At 40.9% G+C, this 26,482-nt stretch overlaps 1 protein-coding gene across 3 annotated transcripts; it reads right to left on the bottom strand.

Moving 5' to 3' along the window:
* On the bottom strand, nt 1-26,017 carry mthfr (methylenetetrahydrofolate reductase (NAD(P)H)). 3 transcript variants are annotated; one of them, XR_011602440.1, is made up of 13 exons: nt 25,896-26,017; nt 25,028-25,289; nt 24,474-24,712; nt 22,735-22,845; nt 22,448-22,641; nt 20,542-20,792; nt 17,968-18,102; nt 17,593-17,773; nt 16,917-17,099; nt 16,712-16,813; nt 16,496-16,615; nt 12,974-14,915; nt 1-365 (listed from the first exon to the last, which is right to left on the bottom strand). XR_011602440.1 is itself a non-coding variant. In XM_070969547.1 (12 exons), exons 2-12 carry the CDS (start codon nt 25,273-25,275, stop codon nt 14,694-14,696), a joined length of 1,986 nt encoding a protein of 661 aa, XP_070825648.1. In that variant the 5' UTR covers nt 25,276-25,289; nt 25,896-26,017; the 3' UTR covers nt 12,848-14,693. The 3 variants fall into 3 exon arrangements, 1 of the variants encoding a protein (XP_070825648.1); XR_011602441.1 differs by having other exon boundaries at nt 22,448-22,629; nt 25,896-25,986; XM_070969547.1 differs by lacking the exon at nt 1-365 and having other exon boundaries at nt 12,848-14,915.
* Nucleotides 26,018-26,482: the final 465 nt, after the last annotated feature.

The following is a 26,482-nucleotide window of genomic DNA, read 5'->3' as shown; positions in this document are numbered from 1 at the left end:
ACTTTTCCTCTTTTTTTGCCACAAGGCAGTGAGTTTTCAGCTATATGGCTTTCACTGTAATATCTCAACTATTGGATGGATTGTCATGAAATTCAATCCACTGCCATCATCAGGTCAACATTTTAATGTGTGCAATACTTTGGTTGATGACCAAATACCTGTAGAACTAATGCCATTCCCATCAAGCTGTACTTTGTGTTTAATGCTAATTTGCAAATGTTAGCATGCTCACATTGAAGATGTCAATCTTGTTAACATTATATGTGCTAAACATTGGCATATTAGCATGCTTTCCCTACCATTTAGCACCACTGTGCCTTAGTACAATCTCACAAAGTCATAAAGTAGCTGGCAGTAGGCTCCTCCTCCTCCTCTGGTGGCTGGTTTCTGTCTGGGCTCATGATTTCCCATCTTATTTTCTGTATTTGTTTTCATTTTCCTTAAACTTGAAAGTTTTAATTTTTGGCTGAATTGGACACATTTAAAAGTTGTGGATGACCCTTGCGACCTCTGATATTTCACGGATACACTCTGCACTGGCCTACTAACAGAAAAAGCCTGCTTCGGCCGACCAACAGAAAAAGCCTGCTGGCAGCTAAAGCTAATTAGCACCAAGATGCCTCCTTTCTCCACAGATGACCTCTACAAACTTCTGCAGCAGGTTGCACTGTTGGAAACTAAAGTCCAGCATCTGGAAATAAATGCAAAAGTGAACAGACTTTGTGGAAATGACAGCGCTTTGCCACTGACTCAAAACAGCGGACTGGAGAATGCTAACATTCAGGTAATTAGCTCTGATACAGCTCCCTCGAAACTAAAGGGCTGTGTACCGGGCAATAAATCTGCCAGTATTAGTCCTCCCTGGAATGCTCTCGGGGCAAAGTCCAAGAGTAAATCAGCTGATATGGGGAGACGTCCAACAGGTAGAACCCAGCGCCCAGAGATCTGTGATGCGACAGGCTGGCCTGCGTTATCATCCTCCTCACCTGTGCACCTGTGCAGAGTAAGACACAGCCGTGGATAAAAGCTAAAGGGAAGATGAGCAACAAAGCTCCCAAACCAGCTAGTGTGCAGTTATAAAATCGGTTTGCCCCACTACTGTAGGACCCTGGATCTCCAACTGAAAACCTGGATAACTTCTCGGACTCACAGAGAAGGGTAAGGCCTGACAGGAAGTCAGAAGCTAGAAAGCTACACGGAAAGCTACTGACTGCTCCTGAGACTCTGGTTGTTGGTGATTCTGCTAAAGATGTGGGAAGAATGTACAGCAGAAACACAAAAGTGTTGCGCTTTCCTGATGATACAGTCTCCAACATGACCGACAAAATCCTCAGTATTGCTGCAGAAATTCCAACTCTGAAATACCTTGTACTGCACACAGGTGCAAATGATGTTGCGAAATGACAATCTGAAGTGCTCAAACGAGATTTAGGTAAACTGCTAAATGCAGTGAACTCTCTGAATGCTGAAGTCTTCTTCAGTGGGCCTTTACCACCAGTAAGAGGAGGAGGAGAGAGATTCAGCAGATTGTTGGCAGTAAACAGATGGCTTTCAACTGCATGTGATGTCCACTCAGTGCGTTTTATTGACAATTTCAACTTTTTCTGGGTGTAGAGACAGAAGTACAGTTCATGGTTATAAATGCAGTTCATATGATTAAAATGTGTTAAGAAAATGCATAATTCAATAATATAAGTACAGAGGGGTTTAATAATTCAGAATCCAGCCACTTCCTGTGATTTTGTGGAAATAAACCTGGAGATTTTTTATATTTTTTCTTCACAACAAAATGTTTCCTGAGTGGATTTTGTGGAACTGCACAGCTGAGCTACAGACACTGCCTGTGGAATGCAACTTCTTGCTAGCAATAGACTGATGAGTAAGCCACTGCAAAATCTCAAGCTAATCAACCTCTACATTAGTAAGAAAACCTGCTTGACATTGGACAAGGAACCTGTGGAGAGGTTGTGGATTGATGTTTTCATGATTCAACGAGGGACCTGGAAAAACGTTCTCATTTAGCCTAATGTGGCTGCAAGTGACTCGTGAGTAATGAGCTAATGTGCTAGCTAGCAAGAGGCTCGTATTTGCTGCTTTGTGACTGTTGGTTAGCAAATGGGACCTGTGTAATTACTGGAAGTGCCGACTTCAAAGCAATCATGGCAGGGACAGAAACAGAGAACTCAGTAGGACTAACTGAGGAAAAAGAAAAGAGAGTTGTTAAACCAACACTTAGAGCATTGGAACATAATCTGCAAATGAAAATATCCTCAAGAAGAGCTATATTGGGCCAACTTACACAGAAAAAGAACGAACTGTATGCTTTAATGGATGATGATGTGAATGCAGAAAACACTGAAAAAGAACTGTTGACCAAATATGAAGAACTGCTAAAGGATTTCAGTGAAATAAATGAGCAGGTTAAAGACTTATTTTGCCAGTTAGGATGTGAAGAGAATATGAACACAGATCAAAGGGACTGGTTCGAGCCAAAAAACAGTGAGCACACAGACTTTGTACAAGAAGTGAATTCATGGTCACAAGCGGCGAAGCTATGCCAACTGGAAGCTAACAGGCTTAATGATGAGATAAAACCTGAAAATAGTGTGTCCTTCACATCCAAGAAATCTAAAAGAGCCAAGTCTGTCAGTGCTGCTTCAGTAATATCGTCAGCTCATTCAGAACGCTTAAAGTTGGAGCTAGAAAGAGCTGCTCTGTTAGCCAAGTCAGCTACATTGAAAAAGAGACAGGCTTTAGAACAACAAGCTTTAGAGCTCAAGGCTGAAAAAGAAGAGTTAGATCTACAAGCCGGGCTTGCCACAGCTGATGCTCAACTGGCCGTGTTAAAAAAATATGAAGGCTCAGAAGCGTCTGGCAGAACCAAAGGAAGTAAAGTGAATATTCTTACCTCTACTCCAGCAAAGTGTGATGTCAACTACAGTAAAAGTGGTAACAGTGACGGTCAGCATAGCCACACAACAAGAAGAGATGCATGTGACCATGTCATACAAGCTCCTGTATACCCAGTGGACAATTCTGTGAGTACAGATAATCTGGTTACTGTCATGTAATGCCAAAACGACATCACTGAAAGCCTAATAAAGCAACAGAAGCTCTCTACATTGCCACCACAGAATATTCCTGTTTTCAAGGGAGATCCAATAGAATATCGTCTCTTCATGAGTGCATTTGAACATAGCATAGAGAGTAAGACTGAAAATAGCAAAGATTGTCTTTACTATTTAGAACAACACATCATTGGACAGCCTAATGACTTAGTGCGCAGTTGCTTTCACATGGACCCAGAAAAGGGCTATCCTGAAGCCAAGAGACTTTTGAAAGAACGCTTTGGGGATAAATGCAAGATATCCATGGCTTATCTAGACAAAGCTTTAAACTGGCCCTTCATAAAAACAGATGACAGCAAGGCACTCGAGTCATACGCCCTCTTTCTCACAAGCTGCAGTAATGCAATGGCAGACCTTGAGTACTTAGATGAGATGGAAAATGCTGCCAACATGCGCACAATCATTGCAAAACTCCCCTACAGACTGAGAGAGAGATTCAGGAGTGTTGCCATCGACATTCAGAAAAGACAAGGTCGACGGACAAGGTTCGAAGATGTGGTAGTGTTCATCAACACGCAAGCAGAAATGGCATTACACCCCGTGTTTGGTGAAATTCCAGGACAAACAAAACACCAGACAGAGAGTAAGACTGGAAGGACAGGTGGAAAGAAAAACATCACAACACTGGCCACCCAGGTAAAACCACAGAAAACTGAGAAAAATGTTGGAGATGGAAACAATAAAACACAGGAGAAAGGAACACGTGTGGATAAAGCCTTTAATAAACCTTGTATTTTCTGTCTGGGAGATCATACAATGGAACAATGCAAAAAACTTCAAAAAATGTTGCACAAGGAAAAATTGGAGTTCCTCAAAGGCAAAGGACTCCACTTCAGTTGTCTTACAGCAGGCCACATGAGTAAGGCCTGTGAAGAAAAGAAAAGCTGTCAGATATGTTCAGCAACACACCCTACACTCCTACACATAAAACAGAAACCCAAAGACTCACCAAGGGAAGAGGTTTGGAACATGGAGCATAAAGACGATTCTCCTAAAATGGTCAACGGATTTGTGGATGCAGGGGACACAGGCCCCCAGACTGGGGCCGGGGGTGCTGACAGCATCCTCTCCATCGTTCCTGTGAAAGTAAAGACAAAGAAGGGAAACAAAATGCTGACTTGTTATGCATTCCTGAACCCAGGAAGTAATGCTTCCTTCTGCACTAACAAGCTGGCAAATGACCTTCACCAGCAAGGAAAAAATGTGAACATCCTACTCACCACCATGGGAGAACAAAAGGTAGTCTCCTGCAAAGCTGTACCAGACCTGGAGGTGAGCAGCCTTGAAGGCGACGACTTCATTGAGCTCACAGAAGTTTTTGCACAAAAGGTTATCCCCGTGAGTGAAGAGAACATTCCAACGCAAGAAGATGTGGATAAATGGCCACATCTGCAGGGTGTATGAATTCCTTCAATCAACGCAGATGTTGGTCTTCTGATTGGGACTAATGTGGCGAAAGCCCTTGAACCAGAGGAAGTAATCCGCAGCGTCAAAGATGGACCGTACGCAGTACGTACAGCACTAGGATGGACTATAAACGGACCGCTGCGTGAGAACATCAGAAGTCGGACAAAACATGGATGCCCACAGATCAAGACAAATCGCATCTCAGTGGCTCGACTGGAAGAATTATGGGCTCAGCAATTCAAGTGTGATTTTCCTGAGAACACTCAGAGCATTTGGAAATGTCCAAGGAAGATCAACGGTTTATGGATCGAGTCAACCAAGCTGGTCAATGGCCACTACTCAATTGGGTTGCCGTTGAAAAACAAAGATGTGAAAATGCCCAATAATTGAGCAATTGCAGAGCAACGAGCGCTCAACAAGAAGCTTCAGAGAAACCAGATGTTCAAAGATGACTACGTCAGCTTCATGAACGACATGATCAACAAGGGCTACGCTGTAAAAGTACCAAATGAAGACCTAAAACGGAGTGATGGAAAGATGTGGTTTATCCCGCATCACGTTGTTTACCACCCTAAGAAGCAGAAAATACGTGTGGTATTCAACTGTGGCGCTTCTTACCAAGGAACCACAATCAACGAACAACTACTTCAAGGGCCTGACATGACAAGCAGTCTCATCGGCGTCTTAACAAGGTTCCGTCAAGACCAAGTCGCAGTAATGGCAGATGTGGAATCAATGTTCCATCAAGTTAAAGTACCACCAGAAGACGCTGACTTTCTCAGGTTCCTGTGGTGGCCGGACGACGATGTCTCACAAGAGCTGCAAGAATACAGAATGGAGGTCCACTTGTTTGGCGCTACCTCTTCACCAAGCTGCGCGTGTTATGCTTTGAGAAAATGCGCTGAAGACAACATGAGCAGTTTTGATCCAGCAGTTGTGAATACAGTTTTGTGTAACTTCTATGTCGACGACTGTTTGACATCAGTTGCATCCGAACAAGAAGCAGTCAAATTATATCAAGACCTGAAAGCCATCTGTCAAACAGGAGGATTCAAACTAACAAAATGGATGACCAACAACCGGAATGTGTTGTCAAGCTTTTTACAAGAGGACCGGGCAACAGAAGTCAAAACCCTTGACTTTGACCAGAAATCACTTACCATCAAGAGAGCTTTAGGTGTACTGTGGTGTATCCGGTCAGATCAGTTTAAGTTCCATGTCAACATCCAGCAGAGGCCTCTCACCCGAAGGGGAATCTTGGCAATGATGAGTTCAGTCTACGACCCACTTGGGATATTGTCTCCAGTCGTACTGCCTGCCAAAAACATCCTCCAGGAACTGTGCAGACTGAGAACAGGATGGGATGATGCTGTGCCAGATCATCTCGCACAACAATGGTCAAGGTGGATGGAAGAGCTTCAGCAGCTCACCAACTTTGGAATGGACCGGTGCTTCAAACCACCAGAGTTTGGAGAAACAGTGGAGGCTCAACTACATCATTTCAGTGACGCGAGCAAAACAGGCTACGGTGTTGTCACTTACCTGGTCCAGAAGAACAGCAGCAACCAGATACACTGCTCATTCATCTTAGGGAAGGCAAGGGTTGCCCCTCTTAAACCCACAACTATCCCGCGGCTGGAGCTGACAGCAGCTACCCTAGCTGTTAAGGTGGACACCACACTGAAGAAAGAACTGCAGATTCCACTGTCAGATTCCAAGTTCTGGACAGACAGCACCGCCGTACTCAAGTACATAGCGAATGAGAAGAACAGATTTAAGACATTTGTGGTGAACAGGGTCGCTACAATCTTACAAGCATCAAGAGTGGAGCAATGGAGCTACATCAACTCACGGTTTAATCCAGCTGATTACGCTTCCAGGGGTCAAAGGGTGAGTGTGTTCACACAGAACGAAGTATGGATCTCAGGGCCTGCCTTCCTCAGCAAGCCAGAATCAGAATGGCCAGACCAGTGTGTTCACTTGGAGGAGCTTACAGTGGCAGATCCTGAGGTCAAGAAAGGCATACTCGGTAACGCTACTGCAGTGGAAGAAAACACTGATGTAATGCAACATCTAACAGAACACTTCTCTTCCTGGATGCGGCTAAAAAAGGCGGTGGCATGGCTCACTCGAGTCAAAGGAACACTGGTGAACCTGTCAAAGAAGAGAAAAGAAATGAATGAATCATACAAAAACCAAGAACAAGTGAACAAAGAAATGACAAGCTACAAGAGGAGTCTCAAACAGACTTACCTGACTCTGGACGATCTGCGACAAGCTGAGCTGGATATCATCCGCCATTGTCAGCAAAGGAAGTTCCAAGAGGAAATGTCTGCTCTTCAAAGAAAAGAGCCTGTCAAAAAAGGTAGTCGAATCTTCAGACTGAATCCGCAACTTCAGGAGGGAATCCTTCCTGTTGGAGGAAGGCTAAGTCGAGCATCCATGCCAGCTGAAGCCAAGCACCCGATGCTCTTGCCTAAAGATCATCATGTGGCTGATCTGATTCTCCAGGATGCACATGAGCGACTGGGACACAGCCGACGCAATCATGTCTTGTCTCATGTACGTCAAAGATACTGGATCATCAACGCCCCCTCAACAATCCGGAAAATGCTGTCTCGCTGTACTACCTGCCAAAGGCAACATGGTGCATCAGGCACACAAATGATGGCGGATTTACCAAGAAACAGACTTGTACCGGACGAACCACCTTTTACCAGAAGTGGAGTGGATCTGTTTGGACCATTCAGTGTAAAGCGAGGAAGATCCTACGTAAAAAGATACGGGGTAATTTTTACCTGTCTTGCAAGTCGTGCGGTCCACATCGAAATGGTGACATCACTGGAAACAGACTCCTTTATTCATGCTCTGCATCGCTTCATAGCAAGGAGGGGTCAAGTTAAAGAAATGAGATCCGATAATGGGACTAACTTTGTCGGAGCTGACCGCGAGCTCAGAAAGGCAATAAAGGAGTGGAATACTTCACAAATTGAGAACTGCTTGCTCCAGCGTGACATCAAATGGATATTCAATCCTCTGTCCGGATCACACCACGGAGGGGTGTGGGAGAGAATTATCTGCTCCATCAGAAAGATCGTGGCTGCTACGCTGAGAGAACAAAGCTTGGATGAAGAAGCTCTTCAAACTTTCTTCTGTGAATGTGAGGCCATTCTGAACAGCAGGCCTATTACCATGCCTTCAAATGACATGAACGATCTGGAAGCTCTCACCCCACAGCACTTGTTGCTGCTGAAGACTCAACCAAACTTACCACCGGGACTCTTCCAGACAGGTGACAATTATGCACGCAGAAGATGGAGGCAGGTCCAATACATGAGTGACTTATTCTGGAAGCGCTGGACCCGAGAGTACTTGCCTCTACTCCAGAAAAGACAGAAATGGAACCACCCATCACGGAACTTCATCCCAGGAGATGTAGTCTTGATCGTCGACGAGTCAGCACCTAGGGGATCCTGGCTGATGGGTAGGATCATCAAGACTACAGGATGGAGGAGGATGAGCATGGAATGGTCCGCAAGGTTCGAGTCAAGACAAAGACTAATGAGCTTGAGAGGCCAATAACAAAGCTCTGCTTACTGCAAGAAGCAGCATGAGAAGGACTGTTACATACCTGGTTGAGTGATATTTGCTTTGTGTTACTAGAAAGAAAGACTTTCTTCTTATAAGTTGTTTCTGCCCTGGAAAGCAATTAGGGGCCGGGTATGTAGAGACAGAAGTACAGTTCATGGTTATAAATGCAGTTCATATGATTAAAATGTGTTAAGAAAATGCATAATTCAATAATATAAGTACAGAGGGGTTTAATAATTAAGAATTTCATTTATAACTTTATATAATGGTTAAAAAGGTTAAAAAGTCTATTGGAATTCATGTTTTCATGTGATTTCATATGTGTTGATAAAAAGAGTACTTCCCCTTTAAGACCGCATTGAGTGGCTAGAGCTTTTGGTTTTTATCGTGTGCGGGCAGTCAGTGCTTGGTAACTGGAGAAACAAACGGTTTTCTTACCTTGTCTTTAAGTAATTAGTTGCAACAAGTGTGGTAGCCAGCCACTTCCTGTGATTTTGTGGAAATAAACCTGGAGATTTTTTATATTTTTTCTTCACAACAAAAAACGTTTCCAGAGTGGATTTTGTGGAACTGCACAGCTGAGCTACAGACACTGCCTGTGGAATGCAACTTCTTGCTAGCAATAGACTGATGAGTAAGCCACTGCAAAATCTCAAGCTAATCAACCTCTACACTGGGACCGCAGACATTTTTTCAAAGGAGGCAGACTTCCCCTAAACAAGTCAGAAGTAAAACTTTTTGCCTGCAACCTATCTTTCTTCCTGCGTCACACTGTTCCCACTCCCAAGGACAAGAGACAAAAGGAATCCAAACAAAAGCAGCAAACACCAAAACATGAAGGAGAACCAACTCCCCCTGCCTGTATGCTCTAACCATGAGGGACGCCAGAGCAAAAAAGGGGATGCCTCATGTCCTCCACCAGAGGCCACTGCTCGTGAGGATTCACTGACTCCAACCACTAAAACTCCACCTAGGTCACCATCTCCAACCACTAAAACTCCACCTAGGTCACCATCTCCAACTGCCCAAACTCCATCTAGCTCATCATCTTCACTGGGTATCCCATCACCCTCCTCCCCCCTGCTGGAGTTTACTGACCAAATGAACAAACTTGTCAGCGCTGGTATCTTACTCCTCGCCCATCTGGGATCCTGTCCCCCCAAATTCCACCTCGCCCCCTACAACCACCCTGTCCCCCTCCACCACCTCCACCCCCTCCATGGCTTGATCTGAACCTACTCCAGTCCCCTTGTAAGAGCCCAGCACAGCCATCTATTTGTGTTGGTAACTGATGTGTTCTGGGTCCAGCTTTTAAGGCAAATTATATGCCTGACTTTTCCAAGGAAAAGCCAGGGCCCATTGTGCCGGAAGCTTCATTAATTCATGTCTCAATAGGTAGGAGGAGAAGATCGGTCCATCTCTCCAGAAACATCACATCATCGAATTTAACAGGTATTCCATGTCAGCCACATTCTAAAACATGGGGATGTTGGACTTTTTAGCACATTTAAGTTAGCTCTTTTAAATGCTAGGTCTTTGGCAGGCAAATCATTCTTAATCAATGACTTTATCATCAAGCACAAGCTTGATTTTATGTTTTTAACTGAAACTTGGTTAGGACAAGATAACAGCACGGCAGTTCTCAATGAGTCAGCCCCTCTGAATTTCAGTTTCATAAGTGAAGTAAGAATGCATAAGAGAGGAGGTGGAGTCACCATTTTGTTTAATGATAGCATTCAATGCAAGAGAGTCTCTTACAGTCAGTTTGAATCTTTTGAATATGTTGCCATTCAATCAAAGTCTCCCTGTTGATCAGTCTTCGTAACCATCTATAAGCCCCCAAAATACAATGCAAAGTTTTCTGATGAGTTTACCAATCTACTGTTTTTGTTATTTGTATTGTTTTTGACTGTGTTGTGTTAGTGGGTGACTTCAACATTCATGTTGATAATCTCAGAGATGGATGTGCTAAAGAACTGGATCATTTTGGCCTATCTCAGCATGTAACACATTCAACACATAACAAAGGGCATATATTAGATTTGGTTATCTCCAAAGGGCTTAATATCTCTGAGGTCGTGGTGACGGATGTTGCTCTTTCTGATCATTACTGTGTGTCATTTAAAATGGCTACACCTACTATTCGTAACAAAAGTGGAACAGAGGTAATCATAAAGCGTTTTATTAATGATAACACCTGTGCAGTCTTCACTCAGTCTTTTACACCATCACTAACACTGCCCTCAGCTTCAACTGATGACCTTGTAAATCATTTCAGTTCCAAAGTTATGACTATTGTTCACTCCATCGCCCAAAGAGTCTGCAGACAGGCAGAGCGCGGGTAGCAAAAAAACAGTCTCCACACCTATAACCATGAACTAAAGAAGGCAAGGCAAGCATTCTTCTCAGACATTATCAACAGAAACTGTAATAATGCCCGCACTTTATTTTCTGATGTGGATAGACTGACAAACCCCACAGAATCAGTTCCTCCTGAGCTGCTGTCTCTCTCTCTCTCTCTCTCTCTCTCTGACTGCTTTTCTGTCTGTCTGTCTGTCTGTCTGTCTGTCTGTCTGTCTGTCTGTCTGTCTGTCTGTCTGTCTGTCTGTCTGTCTGTCTCACTCTCCCTCTCTTGCTCTTCCTCTCTCACCCAACCGGTCGAGGCAGATGGCCACCCACCCAGAGTCTGGTTCTGCTCGAGGTTTCTGCCTGTTAAAAGGAAGTTTTTCCTCGCCACTGTCGCCAAGTGCTTGCTCATGGGGGAATTGTTGGTTTCTTTGTAGATAAAAGAGCTTGGTCTGTACCAGCTCTATATGGAAAGTGTCCTGAGACAACTTCTGTTGTGATTTGGCGCTATACAAATAAAATTGAATTGAATTGAATTGAATTGCTGTCCAACAAGTCATGCAATGATTTTGCAGCCTTTTTTACAGATAAAATTTCAAGGATAAGACAAACAGTGTGCAGCTCCAGCTCAGGCAAAATGATAGGTCCATCTGTGCCTTCTTGTTCTCCAGTTAATCTAGCACATTTTAACCTTCTAGATCATACAAGGCTGACAGAAACTGTATCACAGTTAAAATCTACAACATGCTACCTTGATAACCCTAAAAAAAAAAAAAGTTTTTAATTGCATAGCTTCAGATGTGTTGTAGATAATAAATAATTCTCTTCAGTCCGGTCAGTTTCCCCAGGCCTTGAAAACTGCAGTAATAAAACCTCTCCTAAAAAAGACTAATCTGAATGCTTCAGTAATAAGTAACTACAGGCCAATATCAAATCTTCCCTTTCTAGGAAAAATTATTGAAAGGGTTGTTTTTCAACAAACGCATGCTTTCATGATGCAGAACAATCTTTTTAATGCATTTCAGTCTGGATTTCGTCCACACCACAGCACTGAGACTGTACTTATCAAAGTTTTAAATGACATACATCTGAATAATGATGCTTCCAAAACCTCAGTCTTAGTATTATTAGATCTCAGTGCTGCCTTTGATACGGTTGATCATGACATACTTCTTGACAGACTGGAAAAGTGGGTGGGACTAACTGGCACTGTACTACACTGGTTCAAATCCTATTTACAAGATAGAAACTACTTTGTGTCAATTGGTGAGCATGTGTCTGAATGAAAAAAGATGATGTGTGGGGTGCCATAAGGGTCCATTCTCGGACCACTTCTTTTCAATATCTACATGTTGCCCCTAGCTCAGATTATGGAGCATCATAATATTTCTTATTATACTTACGCAGATGATACACAACTTATATTTCTGTGTCATCACATGACTACAGTCCCTTACTTTCACTGAGTGAGTGTATTCATCAAATCAATGAGTGGATGTGCCAGAATTTTCTTCAGCTTAATGCAGATAAGACAGAAGTTTTTGGCCCCAAAAATGAAAGGTCAAAGATCAGTGCTCAACTTAACTGCATGTCACTGACAACAACAGAGAGAGCCAGAAATCTTGGTGTAATTATTGATTCTGACCTGAATTTTAACAACCATTTAAAGCTCATTACCAAATCAGCCTACTACCACCTGAAGCATATAACCAGAACTAAGGGATGTCTGTCCAAAGAAGACATGGAAAAACTTGTTCATGCATTTATCTTCAGTAGCTTGGACTATTGCAATGGAGTCTTTACTGGCCTAAACTAAAAAAAAAAAAAAAAAAAAAAAAAATCAATTAGGCAACTACAGCTGATCCAAAATGCTGCTGCACGAGTCCTTACAAACACCAGAAAAATGGACCATATCACACCAGTCCTCAGATTACTACATTGACTTCCTGTGAGTCAAAGAATAGACTTTAAAATCTTACTGTTGGTCTACAAAGCATTAAATGGTCTAGGACCAAAGTATATTCTAGATTTATTAACCCCATAAGTATCCAGACCTCTCAGGTCATCAGGGACAGGTCTATTGTGTGTTCCCAGAATCAGAACCAAACAAAGTGAAGCAGCTTTCAGTTATTATGCTCCTCACCTGTGGAACATTCTCCCTGCACACCTGAGGTCTGCACCAACTGTCAGCTCATTTAAATCAGGGTTGAAAACATTATTATTTGCCACAACTTTTACTTAAAGTAAATGTACTTGCTCAATGATTTTAATCATTCTACATGCTAAATTATTGTCTTTTACTGGCTTCTGTTTTTAATTTTCCTGTATTGTATTTTATTTTTATATTCTCTTCTAATCTCTTTCTTTCTTTTTTTGAAATGTATGATTTTAATGTATTTTTATGCTTCTGTAAAGCACTTTGAATCGCCTAGTGTATGAATTGTGCTATACAAATAAATTTGCCTTTGCCTTTGCTTGCATGGCTTGTTTATAGAAAGTACAAGGTACAGTTAATTATCATTCTACAACACAGGGAACAACACAGTTGTAGAATGTATTACAACTTCAATGTAGTTGTAGTCCCTTATTCTACTCACAAAGCAAAAATCACATAAATGGATGATTAAATAAGTCATTAATGTAGTCTATGGTGGTATGGCAGGGGATACTTCAGAGTCATTCCTATGTTCCCAGGTTCTTAAGTTCCCCAGATTTAACATGGCACATAATGGGAACATACCAAAGGGTCAGGTCAGGGTTTGACCCAAACACAATGGGAGGACTGAATTGTACTAACAGAATACTGAACTGGGGGAACAAAGAACACTGGAAACATAGGATCCTGGTAACATAGATAGCTACATCTGTAGCACTTGCCAGGCGGCAGCAAGATAAACACGCCGTGGCTACAGTAGATATTATATTCTAATATTGACTGGGCTCTGGCCAGGCACCCCACCTCACCAATATCAATGAAACTTGGTAAATGGGTACCAGTGATGTTCTGGGTAGTTTTACTCACCTGTTGCAGAGCTCTCCTGTCCTGGGCCATACACATCCCGTACCAATATGTTCCCAGTCAGGATGTTTTCTATTGCTCCTTATTGTGTTTTTTAATGGCATACTTGAACTTAGAAAAATTTCTGCAATAATTGTTCAGGTACTGTTATATATGACGTTGCCCATAGGGTTGTACGTCTATGTGGCAAAGGTAAGTCCTGTCTGTCTGATGTTGGTGACATGCCTGACAGCCTCAGGTTAAAGTAAGGCTGCCAGTGTGTGTCGTGGTTAGACTTATCGCCACCACCTCTTTCATTGTTCTGTGGTAAGGATTTGTTGTTACCAGGTTAGTCAATATGTGGAAAATCCCTACCTGTGTCATGCACTGTCTTAGGGCCTGGACTTATGTAATGGTGGTACTTCAGCCTGAACACCTAATAATATGATTATAGCTATAGCTCTTTTCCACATTCATGAATAATAAATAAAGGTGCTGGATGCTCTTCACTTTATGACTTGGTAACACACACTTACCAGGTTACTCGTTACAGATGAACTATTCACTGAGCTTTAGAAAGCAGGCAGAACAAACAAATATGATGCACACTTAAAACATGTTATGGCAGTAGGTAGATAGTATAGCTGTGGTCTGTGGTACAATAGTCATCAATAGCTCACACATCCAACTAACTTGTCATAGCATCATGAGATTAAAAAAGAGTTTATACATGTCTCTATCAGTAGACATCATTAAAAATCACTTTAAAATCTAATTCAAATATCATATTTGAAATATTTCTGTGAAAATAAAAACATTTTCTGAAAACACTTTAAAAGTATATAGCATGTTCACAACTAATTTTCCTTGTTTTTTTCAGTGACATCTGTCCATAGGGAAACTCTTAGAGACAAGGTGACTGAACCCAAAACCTGTATGAGAACAAGCATAATTTAGAAGCTGGGAGTGCTCCAGAGGATGAAGCTACTCATCATGGAGGTAAAAAAGAGGTCAAAGATGTTTTGTACAAAGCTCTGGATCTTGCTTAGGTGAGAAAATAGTTTCATTTTCCAACATATTTTCCATTCACTCCAAAAAAAAAAGCTAAATTAAAATTAAAATTAAAAAAGTATAAAAAGTCTCTTTTTAGACTTTTTAGACTGTCTCTTTTTAGACAGTGCATAAAATACCAACAGTTCCACTTTCTTCCCCTAAAAATTCTTTCATTCAGGGACTGCTCCAATGTTGAGTGGCACTGGAGGTGCATCGAGTAGCTCAAACATATCATCAATGACCTGCCACAGACAGTTGTCCAAAGGAAAGTCATTGTCTACCAGATTGACCAGAAAGTAGTTGTCATGGATATATTTGATAATCATCCGTGAAGGAGACTCGTCTTCATAGAGTTTGGCCCACTGCTCGATCCACAAGGCAAAGGCTTCATCCTGAGGAAAACATGGGGGCAGGTTTGGTGAGAACATCTAGTAAGCAAACACAATGTGCTTCTGATAACATTTTGTTGCTTGAGTTTTTTTTATTTATCACATCAACCACATATCCCTGTTATCTCTCAAGACACCAACCTTTTCATAATACAGGCAAAATACACAAAGGTATGAGCAGGGAGCAGGACCCATCCAGAGTGACATAATTGGTCCTTGTGTTAGGACTCGGACTAAAAGCATTTCTCAACTTTCTTAACCAAGAAAATCCCTCACATCAGTGCTTATCCACTGACTGGCCAGTTTTGATCCAACAATGCAGGGTTTTTAACATGTACAGCCATTACTCACTGTCACTATCAACATAAATCCCTGCAATCCCAATATTGTTTATTCCCTAACCATTCTTTGTATATCTTGTTTATTTGATATGTTTGCCCTTCTTAACTTAACTTGTTCAGTCTTTCTACCTTTTTGTCTTTCTGTCCTTGTTGAGCCGTATGTCCTTTTTCCCAAGAAAGTGCATTGAGTGCAATGTTAAAACCAGAGTCAAATACTTTGTGTGTGTACACATACTTGATCAAGAAAGCTGATTCTGATTCTCACATGGTACTTCAAAGGTGAGGAGATGGTGTTCAGACAAATATTTTGAAACACTTAACAAAAATGACTTTTGACTAAAACTGTTAAAACTGACTTTTGCAACATCAACACTTTCTGAAGTAATAAACTCTTAAGAGAGATATGTTGCCCTTGTTATGGTACATATTGTAAGTTCAGAAGGGGCATAATAGTGGGGAGTAGACAAGGGAGTTGGACAGGCTTCTCCACGGAGAGCTGCTCTACAGCTCAGAGGCTTTTTAATGCCATCACTGCTTGGATATGTGGCGCAATATATGCTATTATACTGTAGAATGTAAAAAGATGTGATTGGATAGAAATGACCAAATGATGTCAGACAGCTATGTGTCAAGTAACCAGACATTTTATTTAGTAAAAACATTTCTTTTAAACAACACCTGTGTTTATTTAGAGTCTGACAGAGATGTCTTACCAATAACACATCTGTCAGATATGTGTTTTATATATATATATATATATGTGTGTGTGTGTGTGTGTGTGTGTGTGTGTGTGATATATGAAGTTTTCCATCATATTGTTGCATATATAAAATATTTACCGATGCCTGCTGATCCAATGCAATGTAAACAAGAGATGAACAAAAAGGATGAATTGCTTCATCACTACTCTCTTTTTCGAAGTCACACAGTGCAAGTCATTTTATATCATCTACAGTATTTATGCATGCAATGTATAGTATCTCCACTCAGTACCACAAATGCACACCGTTATCACTCATTAGGATGGAAAGATGACATTTTTGAGTGATGAAGTTACTTTCATCAGTTGGGGGGTAAACAATCACTACTACATTCTCATACAAATGAATTTTTAAAGTCACTAATTTTTGCTAAATGTTCATGGCCCCCCTTCAACTTTGGAGCCTTTGTTCCTGCAAAAACAAGCAACCTGAACAAGGCTGAATATTCCTGAATTTAAGCACATTAGCTGGTTTATCTTACCTTCCAATACATAAAGCTGACTGGGTCCGCTACTGTAGGCTGAACAATCTCCCTGCCAGGAAAGATCCCCCATGTCACAGCGTTAGGCTGCATGTCAGGAGCGTTTGTCAGGTTACGGCCCTGTACACAATATTGTTTGTTACATATTGATCATATATATTGCATACTCAGACACTAACACAGAATGACACAGAAGTGCTTTCTGTTCAAACTTACATGCACATTAACAATGTGGTAGTTGACGCGGGGCTCATACTTTTTCAGTACTTTGAGGAGAGCAGTCACATTTTCATTGGAGGTGAAGAACTCCAGGTAGGCCTGTTTGATTTAACACAAGAGGATTGTGGCAACATATCAGACAAAAACACCCCACTCCAAAACCACTCGAGCCAAGGGCACAAACAACACAAAATGTTCCTACCTTCTGAAACACGTAGCCTCCTGCAGGTCCCCAGCCTACAATAGGGTCTGTGGAAGGTTTGCCGTTGATGTTAGGCTGGGAGTTGATGGTGAGGACTCCTCGTCTGTTGACCTTCTCCAGCTCATCTTTCAACAAGTTGGTCTCTGGCGCCAGAGACTCATCGTTCCATGGCAAACACATCACCTAGGAGTAGGGGGAACCTTAGCCTGTGATCAACATGGTATATTGTCTTATATTTGATTAGAGTCTTCCTGAGAGTGAGATGTTCAGATGGATATCAGTCTCATGTCTGTGCATTATGTTATGATGTGGTTAACCTAACAGGTTAACCTGGCTCTATCCAAAGTTCAAAAATACACCCACCAGCACTTTTCAAACTGCTGAACTGTTCCTTTAAGTAAGACTGACAACTGAACTGAAATGTGTCAGAAAATGTACAGCTAAAACTCCTTAACCAATCGTAGTGCTGGTCACAGTTTCAGATCTCTACTCATACTGCCTTTATTCTAAGGTAAGAGCACACTAAGCAACTTTATCTGAGATTAGGAAACTATACTGTGTTCCAAGAACCAAACAGAAAACATCAGAAGGCAAACACATTTCAACAGTTTCATGTGAGGAAAGTTATCAGTCATCACAACTGTAGAAACAATATTCACTGTTCCACCTTGTCTACCTTGTGTCCACTGCAGTTTGGTTGGCCTGTGATGTAGCAGGTGAAGACCTCATAGACACTCTCTTCATTCATCAGCTCCTGACCCCACATCTGCAGCAATGCATCTTTGGATGACTTGCTCTTCAAGTAGAACAGGTAGTAGTCATTTAACTCACCAAAAGCTGGTGATGAGGAGTTCCCCCTGAAGACATCAACACTGTTTAATCTTTTGACAGTATGCTTCACACCAATTTACAAAACTTTGTCTCATCCAAATTAACTATGTAAACCTGTTGATAATAATTTGACAATTATTCGCTAAATAAAATGCACTAATGAGGAAACTGACATTCAAATTTTGTCATGTAAAATCTGTTCATGTGTAACTGAGCTGACCATCTGCCGTTGGGGAACTCGTCCCAGTCTTGGGTTCTGTAGATGTAACTCTTGGGCCTGGATGCCCAGAAGATGGGTCGAACATCTTCTACCTTCCTTTTGGGATGGGCACTAACTGCCCAGGGAAGAGGCCGCCTGGTAAAGAAAACAAGCTCTGAAACGCTGCCTGCCATTGTAATTCAAAATCATAAGTCTGGTCCAAACAAAGAGCATGGGGCCTGGTCCACAAAACACGCTGAATCTGCTCAGGCTGTCTTTGAGATCCTGGATAATTAATTATGAGATTGTACACATCGGAGGTGGGGCTTGTAACAAACAACCGATCATATGCAACATTCAGGATGGAGAGCAGCATATCTAACATGATTTGATGAAATAATTGCAAAACAGTAAAAGTTACAAAAACAAAACACAACTGTATAATACAAAAAAACAAAACAAAAAAAGCAATAATACAAACATATACAAATGCATTAATAAACAAAAGCTATGTTTTAAATCAGTGTGTGCTGTGTTTTTTTATAATAAATAATCTCAAAAACATATAACCTTTAACATTAATGCTGTTGATGTCCAGAGGAGTGCTGTGAAAATGTGTTTTCTAGCAGCAGTAAATGTCATGTTTTATAACCACAGATTGAATTGTAAACATTTACTGTATTCCCAGTAGGGGTGCACAAAGAAATTGATACACATTTTTCAGTCTGGGGACGATGCTGTTTTCCATTTTTTCTGACATATGTTTACTCACTAAATCTCATAGGTGGTGTGACTATGCCGCGCTGGTTTACACCCAAGCCCACTTCCTTGACATGAGCAAGAAGGAAGCGAAGTGCTTGCCTAGGAGTACTTTAGAGAAAAGCATACACAACCCATCGCCAATGAAGGCAATCATTTGGATTTTATGGTCTCGAAGGCAATTGAGCCTAGATGTATTATATATTTACTGAGAAAGTGGTCCCTCAGCTTTACTAAGAAACAAAAGAAAATATCAAAGAGGCCTTGAAGAAAGCAGTCACAGTGACACTAACGTCGCACTGGAATAGGGGCTCACAACCACCAATATGGTACTAGATACTGATAACACTAACATGGTAACTGCTACGCAGTTGGGCAACTTAAAATATGTTAAGTGTTTTACACACACCATCAACCTCATTGCACTGCGAGCTCTAAAACTGCTGCCCGTGTCACAACTGTTATTGTTTTCCCCAAATCCTTGTTGCAACTTGCCTGTTATATTATTTGGCTACTTCTGATGTTAGGAAGTATAATGTGCCCAGTTTGTGTTACTGTGTGTTCCTGACTTATTGCATGTGAAAGTCCGGGAAAAGAAAGAAGTGTTTCAGATGGAGTCCTGTGGCTAAAATTGTTATTCTTTATTCTATTTGAATATTTGAGTCCATAGATAAGTTTAGTTTACAGCTAAATGTAGCACACAGCTATTGTTTGTTTAATTTTGTTATTTGAGGCATCAATTTAAATAAAGACATGAATTTGCACTTTGCAATGTGAAGTTTGAAATGTAGTTTTTAATTGAAGGTTTGCATTTTGCAGTTCATCTTTGCAATAATTTTTCTTTTTGAACTGAGTATTCATTTACCTTTTGGACTAAAGGAAAATAAATCTTACTCAGGGTTGACACTGAGTAGTAAACATTTACATTTGATTCAATATGACTTTTTTTTCCTTGAGATGTGTCAAAGTGTCTACCACAGTCAAATGACAAATCTAGAACCAAATCTGTGAATGCACTGAACCAAGAATTGATTTTGAATCAAGAAACAAATTGATTTTAAAATGGAATTGTTTTGAATCGTGATTTGATTTTGAATTGAATCGTGATCCCAAGAATCAAAATCAAATTGAATTGTGAGATTTCCTAAATCGTGTGCCCCTGATTTCCAGTGTGACAGATCAGCAAGTCATTCTACTTGTTTTAAATGACATCACTCGGCTCTGTTGCACTTGTACAATTTTATCCACCAAAATCTTACAGGAAATGCATTTTTCCTACATAGCTGACTGGTCTGGAAGTGGTTCTTTCATGTTTTGTTCAGTAAGCCTGAAAGAATCCTGCTTGTTGCAGATTTAAGCTGCAGCATTAGTTAGGACTGGCAACTGAACTGAATACAAATTGGAGCTGTGTATGTGGGACTTAAAAGCCAAGGTTAATGATGTTATTGTTTACTGAATGGAACTGAATTGTGAAAGTATGATCAAATTATTCTTTCACAAAATGTTGTCTAAATTAATGATCCAAAACAGCTTAAATTAAAAAAGAACATCTTTAAACATGATGGTTTTGTCTAAAGTGGGAAAGAGCACTGAATATCAATTTGATATTCAACATAGATTTGGGATTTAGCATACACTAGCCATACTGTGATATACATACATGTGCAATGTGAAAAACAATATATCTATTGTGTGTAAATATTAGGTTTATCTTGGAAATACTGTGGAAGTATGTCTATCCTCTACTAGAATATCTGAAGCATATTTGAACAGGACACAATTAACTGAGAGGGAACTGATGTTCCACAGTATTAAGCAGGCTTAGAGATAACTGACCTGGGGTCTTCTATCCACAGGCCTAGCTGTCGGAGCACTTCCATGGTGGCTACTTCTCGATTCAGCGTGTAGAAATGGAGGCCTGGTACCTTGCCACTGTCCAGCAGCACACGGCACATCTCCACAGCCTGATGAATTCCATAGTTACGGATAGCAGCATCATTGTCTTTGATGGGCTCAATGACTTTGGTTATCTCCTCTGGTATCTCAAGCTTTGACAGCTTGACAAGCTGACGCAGAGACTGGTACCCCTGGAAACAAAGTAGTTAAAGTTCGGCTTTAGCCCAGTGGATGGTTTGTTTGAAATTTTATCCTAACAAACATATGTTGGCTGCAGATTCAACTTTGGCTTCAGTCCATTTTCAATCTATGAAGCCTTTCAAGCATGCAAACTATGGGGGAGCCAGGGGAAGCTTGGCTTCCCTTAATGAGACATGAACACGAGGAGATGTGAGGGTTGGAGTGTGCGTTTTTGTTTGTATGTGGGACAGCAGTCTGAGTGTATAGTCTTGTGCACACTAGTGTGTGCATGTATGTAATGAGCGAAGCTGGTGCATACATAGGTGTGGAGTGAAAAGAGAAAAAAAGAATCAAACAAAATAAATACAACACAGGGTAAGGGAGAGGTTTACAGGTACATTATGTTGATCGTTATGCCTATGGTGTGTTTAATTTTGTGAATTTTGTGTTTCAAAGGAGTTGGCTGTCAATGTTGTTTATCCAAGGCCAGGGACACTCACTTGCTGTTTCTCCTGCAGTCGTTCAGGATTGGGTACTTGGCAGCGTTCACTTAAATCATGTGGAAACTGGTCATTCAGACCAAATATAGTTCCTTTCAGTTATTTCCCTTTCCTTTTTATCAGTTCTTTCTGTTCGTGAGTGCTCTCACCTCTGACATCACATTTCTGCAAGTTTGTGTTTTGCTTGTGTAAAAGGGGTTTGATGAATTGATCATACAGTCTTCCATTTGTTGCACTTATGGATAATGTGCACTGTTGACTCCAGTAAAGTATATCCTGTGATCATGTGTCATTCCCTGTAGGCTTTGCTCTGAAGTGACACTGCTATCCACAATCATGAATGTAATTTTAATCGTGATCCCCTATCAAGATAGATTCATCAACCAGCCTTATCTTGTGCACACAGGAAATTATGTGGTGCTCACCAGAATCTGGTTATCGATATTTCAGTTTGATTTCCTGTGATTGATCAGCCAACAACCAATACTGACAAAGCTAATATAGCTAATATCGGTCAATTATATCAGCCCAGCAAATTTATCAGTTGACCTGCCTTCTGGATCAAACCCTGGTGAGTCCAATGAAACATAGCAGGGCAAAGTAACAGTAAAGGGCGACTAAAATAAAATCCTACAGCAGGAGCAGAGTGAACTCCTTAAAATCAGACTACTGGCAAAACTTTTCAACAATGTTGAACTGCATTCTCAAAAACAAAGAACCCTGTTTAGCCTTTCCTCAATCAGTGGATATTCACATGAAAAGCTGCTCTGGGGGTCTTAATGGATGTAAATATCTTACTCTTACCCTACTAATACATAATTTCTTAGCATTATTTTCTGTATTTAGTATGTTCTTTTAAGTACTCTTTATTTCACTTTATTAGTGAAGTAGAGCTACTTGTCTTTAATAAAACATGTGATCCCTACTGTACTGTAGTGTGGGTGTGTATGTGTGTGTGTGTGTGTGTGTGTGTGTGTGTGTGTGTGTGTGTGTGTGTGTGTGTGTGTGTGTGTGTGTGAAAAGGCCAATGCAAAATTAAGACTGGACCTACTGCTTCATGAAGTTGTAGGACTGGTTTCCTAGCATGACCTCATCAAAAATCAGCCTGTGATATGTTCATGATAATAACAACAGTATTCCTGTTCTTGGAAGCCACAGTGAGTTACCTGAATTGGGAAGATTCCAGGTAGGATGGGACATGTAATGCCAATTGCCTTACAGTCATCCAGAAACTTGAGGAAAGTCTCTGCCCTGAAGAACAGCTGGGTGATGACAAAATCTCCTCCAGCATCCACCTTCTCCTTAAGGTGTCTGAGATCCTCCTCATAACTCTCTGCCTCAGGATGGCCTGTGGGGTATCCTGTACACACAAACTTATTCAAATCACTGACTGAAACTGCAAAAGGAATTCCATTTAAACTGACTACTACCGATATGGAGGCACAAAACATACCAGCAACACAAATGTCAAAGTAATCATCAAACTCTGATCGGATATGTTTAACAAGGTCGATGGCGTAGTTGAAGCCTCCCTCCTCTTCCTCCCAGTCTGCTCCCACTGGGTCTGTGGAGATATGAGAATATCACACATTAACTGGCAGCCATATGTTATGATTTCTGAGGCTATACTCAAAGGTTCTATTCAGTCTGCCAGCAAAACAGATTTGTTTCTTAAATCAGATCTGTAAGGAAGAGGCCTTGCTCATACTGCTAGGCCAAATCCATGTTTTATGTCAAGATTGTATCTACGTTGATTTCAGAAAGTCTGGACAGCAAAATGAAATTAAACAGCATGTAAGAGATTCAATGTATGAAATGCAAGCAGTAAGACAGGTTAAGGCCACTGTGATGGAAAAACATATCCAACACTGTAGAATAAAGTTGAAATTTTATGACTTTCTTGTCAAAGCTTTATTTTCACAGTATGACTTTTATATAAACATTAGTGCTGTCAAAAATATTGCGTTATTAACGCGGTGACGCAAATCAATTTTAACGCATCATTAAAGCGTCATTTTTTTTAGCGCGAGATTAATGTTCTTTGTAACCTAGAAAACTTGTAGTTTTTTATAAGCTGTGGCCACTGCTAGTAACATAAGAAAAACTACAGGATCAGATTGTAAACTGGAAACAAAACAATAGGCACAACCCACGCACGTGTTTGGTCTTGCCTGCTCGCTAGCTGTAAAAGCTAAGTAGGCTACTGGTTTGTGTGGATGTCAAGTGCGAAACGCCGAAATGGATGTGAACAAGATTCTGAATGGAAGGTTTAGTTTCAAAATGTTGCCAGATGGGTCGACTGACAAGACCAAAGTTATCTGTGTGTATTGACTGAATTATCACCGTAGCACATCCAGTCTGAAATACCACTTGATGGCCAAACACACGGCGGATGCAAATTCTCCGCTGCCTCCTTGTCAAAACCAGGCGATAAGGGATGGCTTTCAACAGAAGCATATGGACGCTATTATGTTCAAAGGAAACTTAAGAAAGGAAAGTTTAAGCCATGGTTTAACTGCACAATAACCTCAGTCCTAGTTTACAATGATGTGCAACTTTATTTTGGATCACCCTGTTTTGATCCCTTAGAAAGGGTTGTTGAGGCGGGTTTTTTGTAACCAAGTATTTATTTATTTATTTTGTCATCAGTTTATTGACAGTGTTAAATTGTGTGAGATTTGATTCATTCAAATGTGAATGACTGCTCAAAGTGAAAATGTTAGTGTGAAATATAACACTACACATTGTTGTTTTCAATAAAAAACATTTGCACAAAGCAAGCCTATCCACTTTTCCATGTTGACAACAGTATTAAAATGATAATTCAAGGGACAATTAGAGTAGATAAAAATGTGCTATTAATTTGCAATTAATCGCAAGTTAACTATGACATTCATGAGATTAATCGCGATTAAATATTTTCATTGATTGACAGCACTAATAAACATACATTATCCACAGATCAGGTACATGCCTTCCCTCTTATGTGCCATTTCAATGCAGTTCTCTTAATATCTAACCTGCCTTTAAACATAAGGTTAAATAGTCCACACACTGAACAAGCTACTGGATAAACAATGGAGCACACATTTACTTCATTATTCATAATAATTTCAACCACTCAGAATCACAGTGTTACATGGTACCACCACTCCTGTAATTTTGAATGTAAACAAATGCTACCTTTCTTACCTCCCCTTAGTGCCATGATGTTCTTGAGACCCAAGTGCTTTGCTTTACCCAGATAACCGGTAATCGTCTCTTTGGTCTGGTTGCAGCAGGTCAGGTGGAGAACGCTCTCCAGGCCACAATAGTTGACTGCTGTGCTGGCAATCATCATGGATGATGTTTCCTTGTCTGAGCCTGGGTCCCCTGCCGGATGCCAGGTAATGTCAATGAACAAGGGCCCTCCAGAGCCCATACGGTCAAATCTGAGGAAAAATTAGGTCAAATATAAATTGTCCAGCTATTGTTTGGTATCAGTGTTTACAATGCTTGAGTTACTACAGATACTGCTATGTTGATGAACCATGACACTGATCTTCCACCTTCTTTTCTAGAACACCAGCCAAGTCAAAAATGGGTCACTGACACAAGCAAACTATGAATTAATACTATTGATACTAATCATTATATCAAAAATTATTTGACCATGTCCTTGTGTACAGCCTTTGTACTGTATGGGCTTGGTAGCTCAATTCTAAGTACACTGTATTTCCTGTATTTTCCAGTCTGATTTCACATGCCTTGAGATGAGGTTGACAGCCCCACTGGCTGTGCGGGGAGGAAAGAATTCCAGTGAGAACCAGCGGTCTCCGGACTCCATCCTCCTCCGCATCTTGTCCCGTAGCCTGTCCGACCGGTCTGCGTCTAGCACTGGTGTGGAACACCGAGAGCTCTCCTTGGAGCTCTCCCCACTGCTGTTGCTGGCCCCACTGGAGTCGCTCTTGCATGACTGCCAACTACTGTCCCCTGGCTGAACCTGGTTCACCATGATGGTAGATTAAACTGAAAGAAAACAATATACAAAACAAATGTGTCCAACTCTGTTCAGTGATTGGAAATATTTAGCTATAGGCCTACTTTGATAGCATGGGGAAAAGTCACACCAAACCCAGTTCAACATCTTATTACATACCATTGCTTTTTTGGCAAGACACAACTTCAGACTCCATGAATAAAATACCAAACAATAATCAGTATAAATCCATAGTACTACGGGATAGGGAAGTTACACTTTTAAAGTTTAAAGTTTTAAAGCTTATGCATACAATCCACCAGGGACCCACAAAAGGGCCCCCCACACCAAAACGTACTCGCCCCCTCTACAGCAAGGATTTAAGTAGCAAAACATGAGTATCTTGTTTGCGATAACGTCCCAAACACAGTGACACGAGCTGCTCGTTTTATACTAGGTATCACTCATACGTCCGTACTTCCGGGTGAAAAGTATGGTTGTAGGAAGAATCTATTTAGAGCCTGCTAGCTTGACAGCTACATGACTCACGAGCAATGTTAGCCTTTTGAGTATTAACGTTACATTAAAAACAGAAGTTCCACAACAGGAACGTTCTCTTTACGTAAGGTAAAGTAAGCAGCTACTGCTTCTCCCACCTCCCCCAGCCGTTCGTCTTTGTGTTACACTGTCTCCCATCCAAGTCGTCACACTAACTGATAAGGCAAAGGACAATGTACAGGGATAGTCCTCTGCTATCCAACGCGGTGTGGGTTATGTCAACGAGACTGTGCTGCATTTACATCACAAGGGAAAATATGCCGTTTACGCTCAACCGATGAAAGCAACGAGTGGTTGACTCCTCGGTTTGCAAAATTGTTCTAATATTGCTTTGATATTATTTTTCATGAACCTAACCCTTGGTCTAATTTGTAATAAACTTTTTTATAACGTTACTTAACACATGATACATTTAAGTTTTTATTATTTGCTTAGAATTTTTTGTTGAATTTAGTTAAAATCAATATATAATCCTGTCAAGAGAGACCGAGAGATCACATTCTATATAACAATAATACACAAATGTTTATTATCTGACAGTTAAAAGTGAATGGTCGTCTCAGTAGATGGCGTTTTCGCCGGTTTCCCCGCGGGCTACAAATGCAGCATGAAATATCTCTTTATTTGGGGGAAATATAATCGCGCAATTTTGCATGCACATTTTTAAAATCGGCCCCCTACCCAA

The sequence above is a fragment of the Chaetodon trifascialis genome, chromosome 8, assembly GCF_039877785.1.
Source record: "Chaetodon trifascialis isolate fChaTrf1 chromosome 8, fChaTrf1.hap1, whole genome shotgun sequence".
In the NCBI taxonomy this organism is placed as follows: Eukaryota; Metazoa; Chordata; class Actinopteri; order Chaetodontiformes; family Chaetodontidae; genus Chaetodon; species Chaetodon trifascialis.
This window is presented reverse-complemented; position numbering and strand designations above follow the sequence as displayed.

What these genes read in the sequence shown, in the direction of transcription:
- mthfr (XM_070969547.1), bottom strand. Translation starts at nt 25,275, where the DNA reads ATGGTGAACCAGGTTCAGCCAGGGGACAGTAGTTGGCAGTCATGCAAG. An exon ending in CATCATGGCACTAAGGGGAG is followed by an intron (nt 22,846 to 24,473) that starts GTAAGAAAGGTA and finishes ATATCTCCACAG; the next exon opens with ACCCAGTGGGAGCAGACTGG. An exon ending in CTTTGACATTTGTGTTGCTG is followed by an intron (nt 22,642 to 22,734) that starts GTATGTTTTGTG and finishes TTGTGTGTACAG; the next exon opens with GATACCCCACAGGCCATCCT.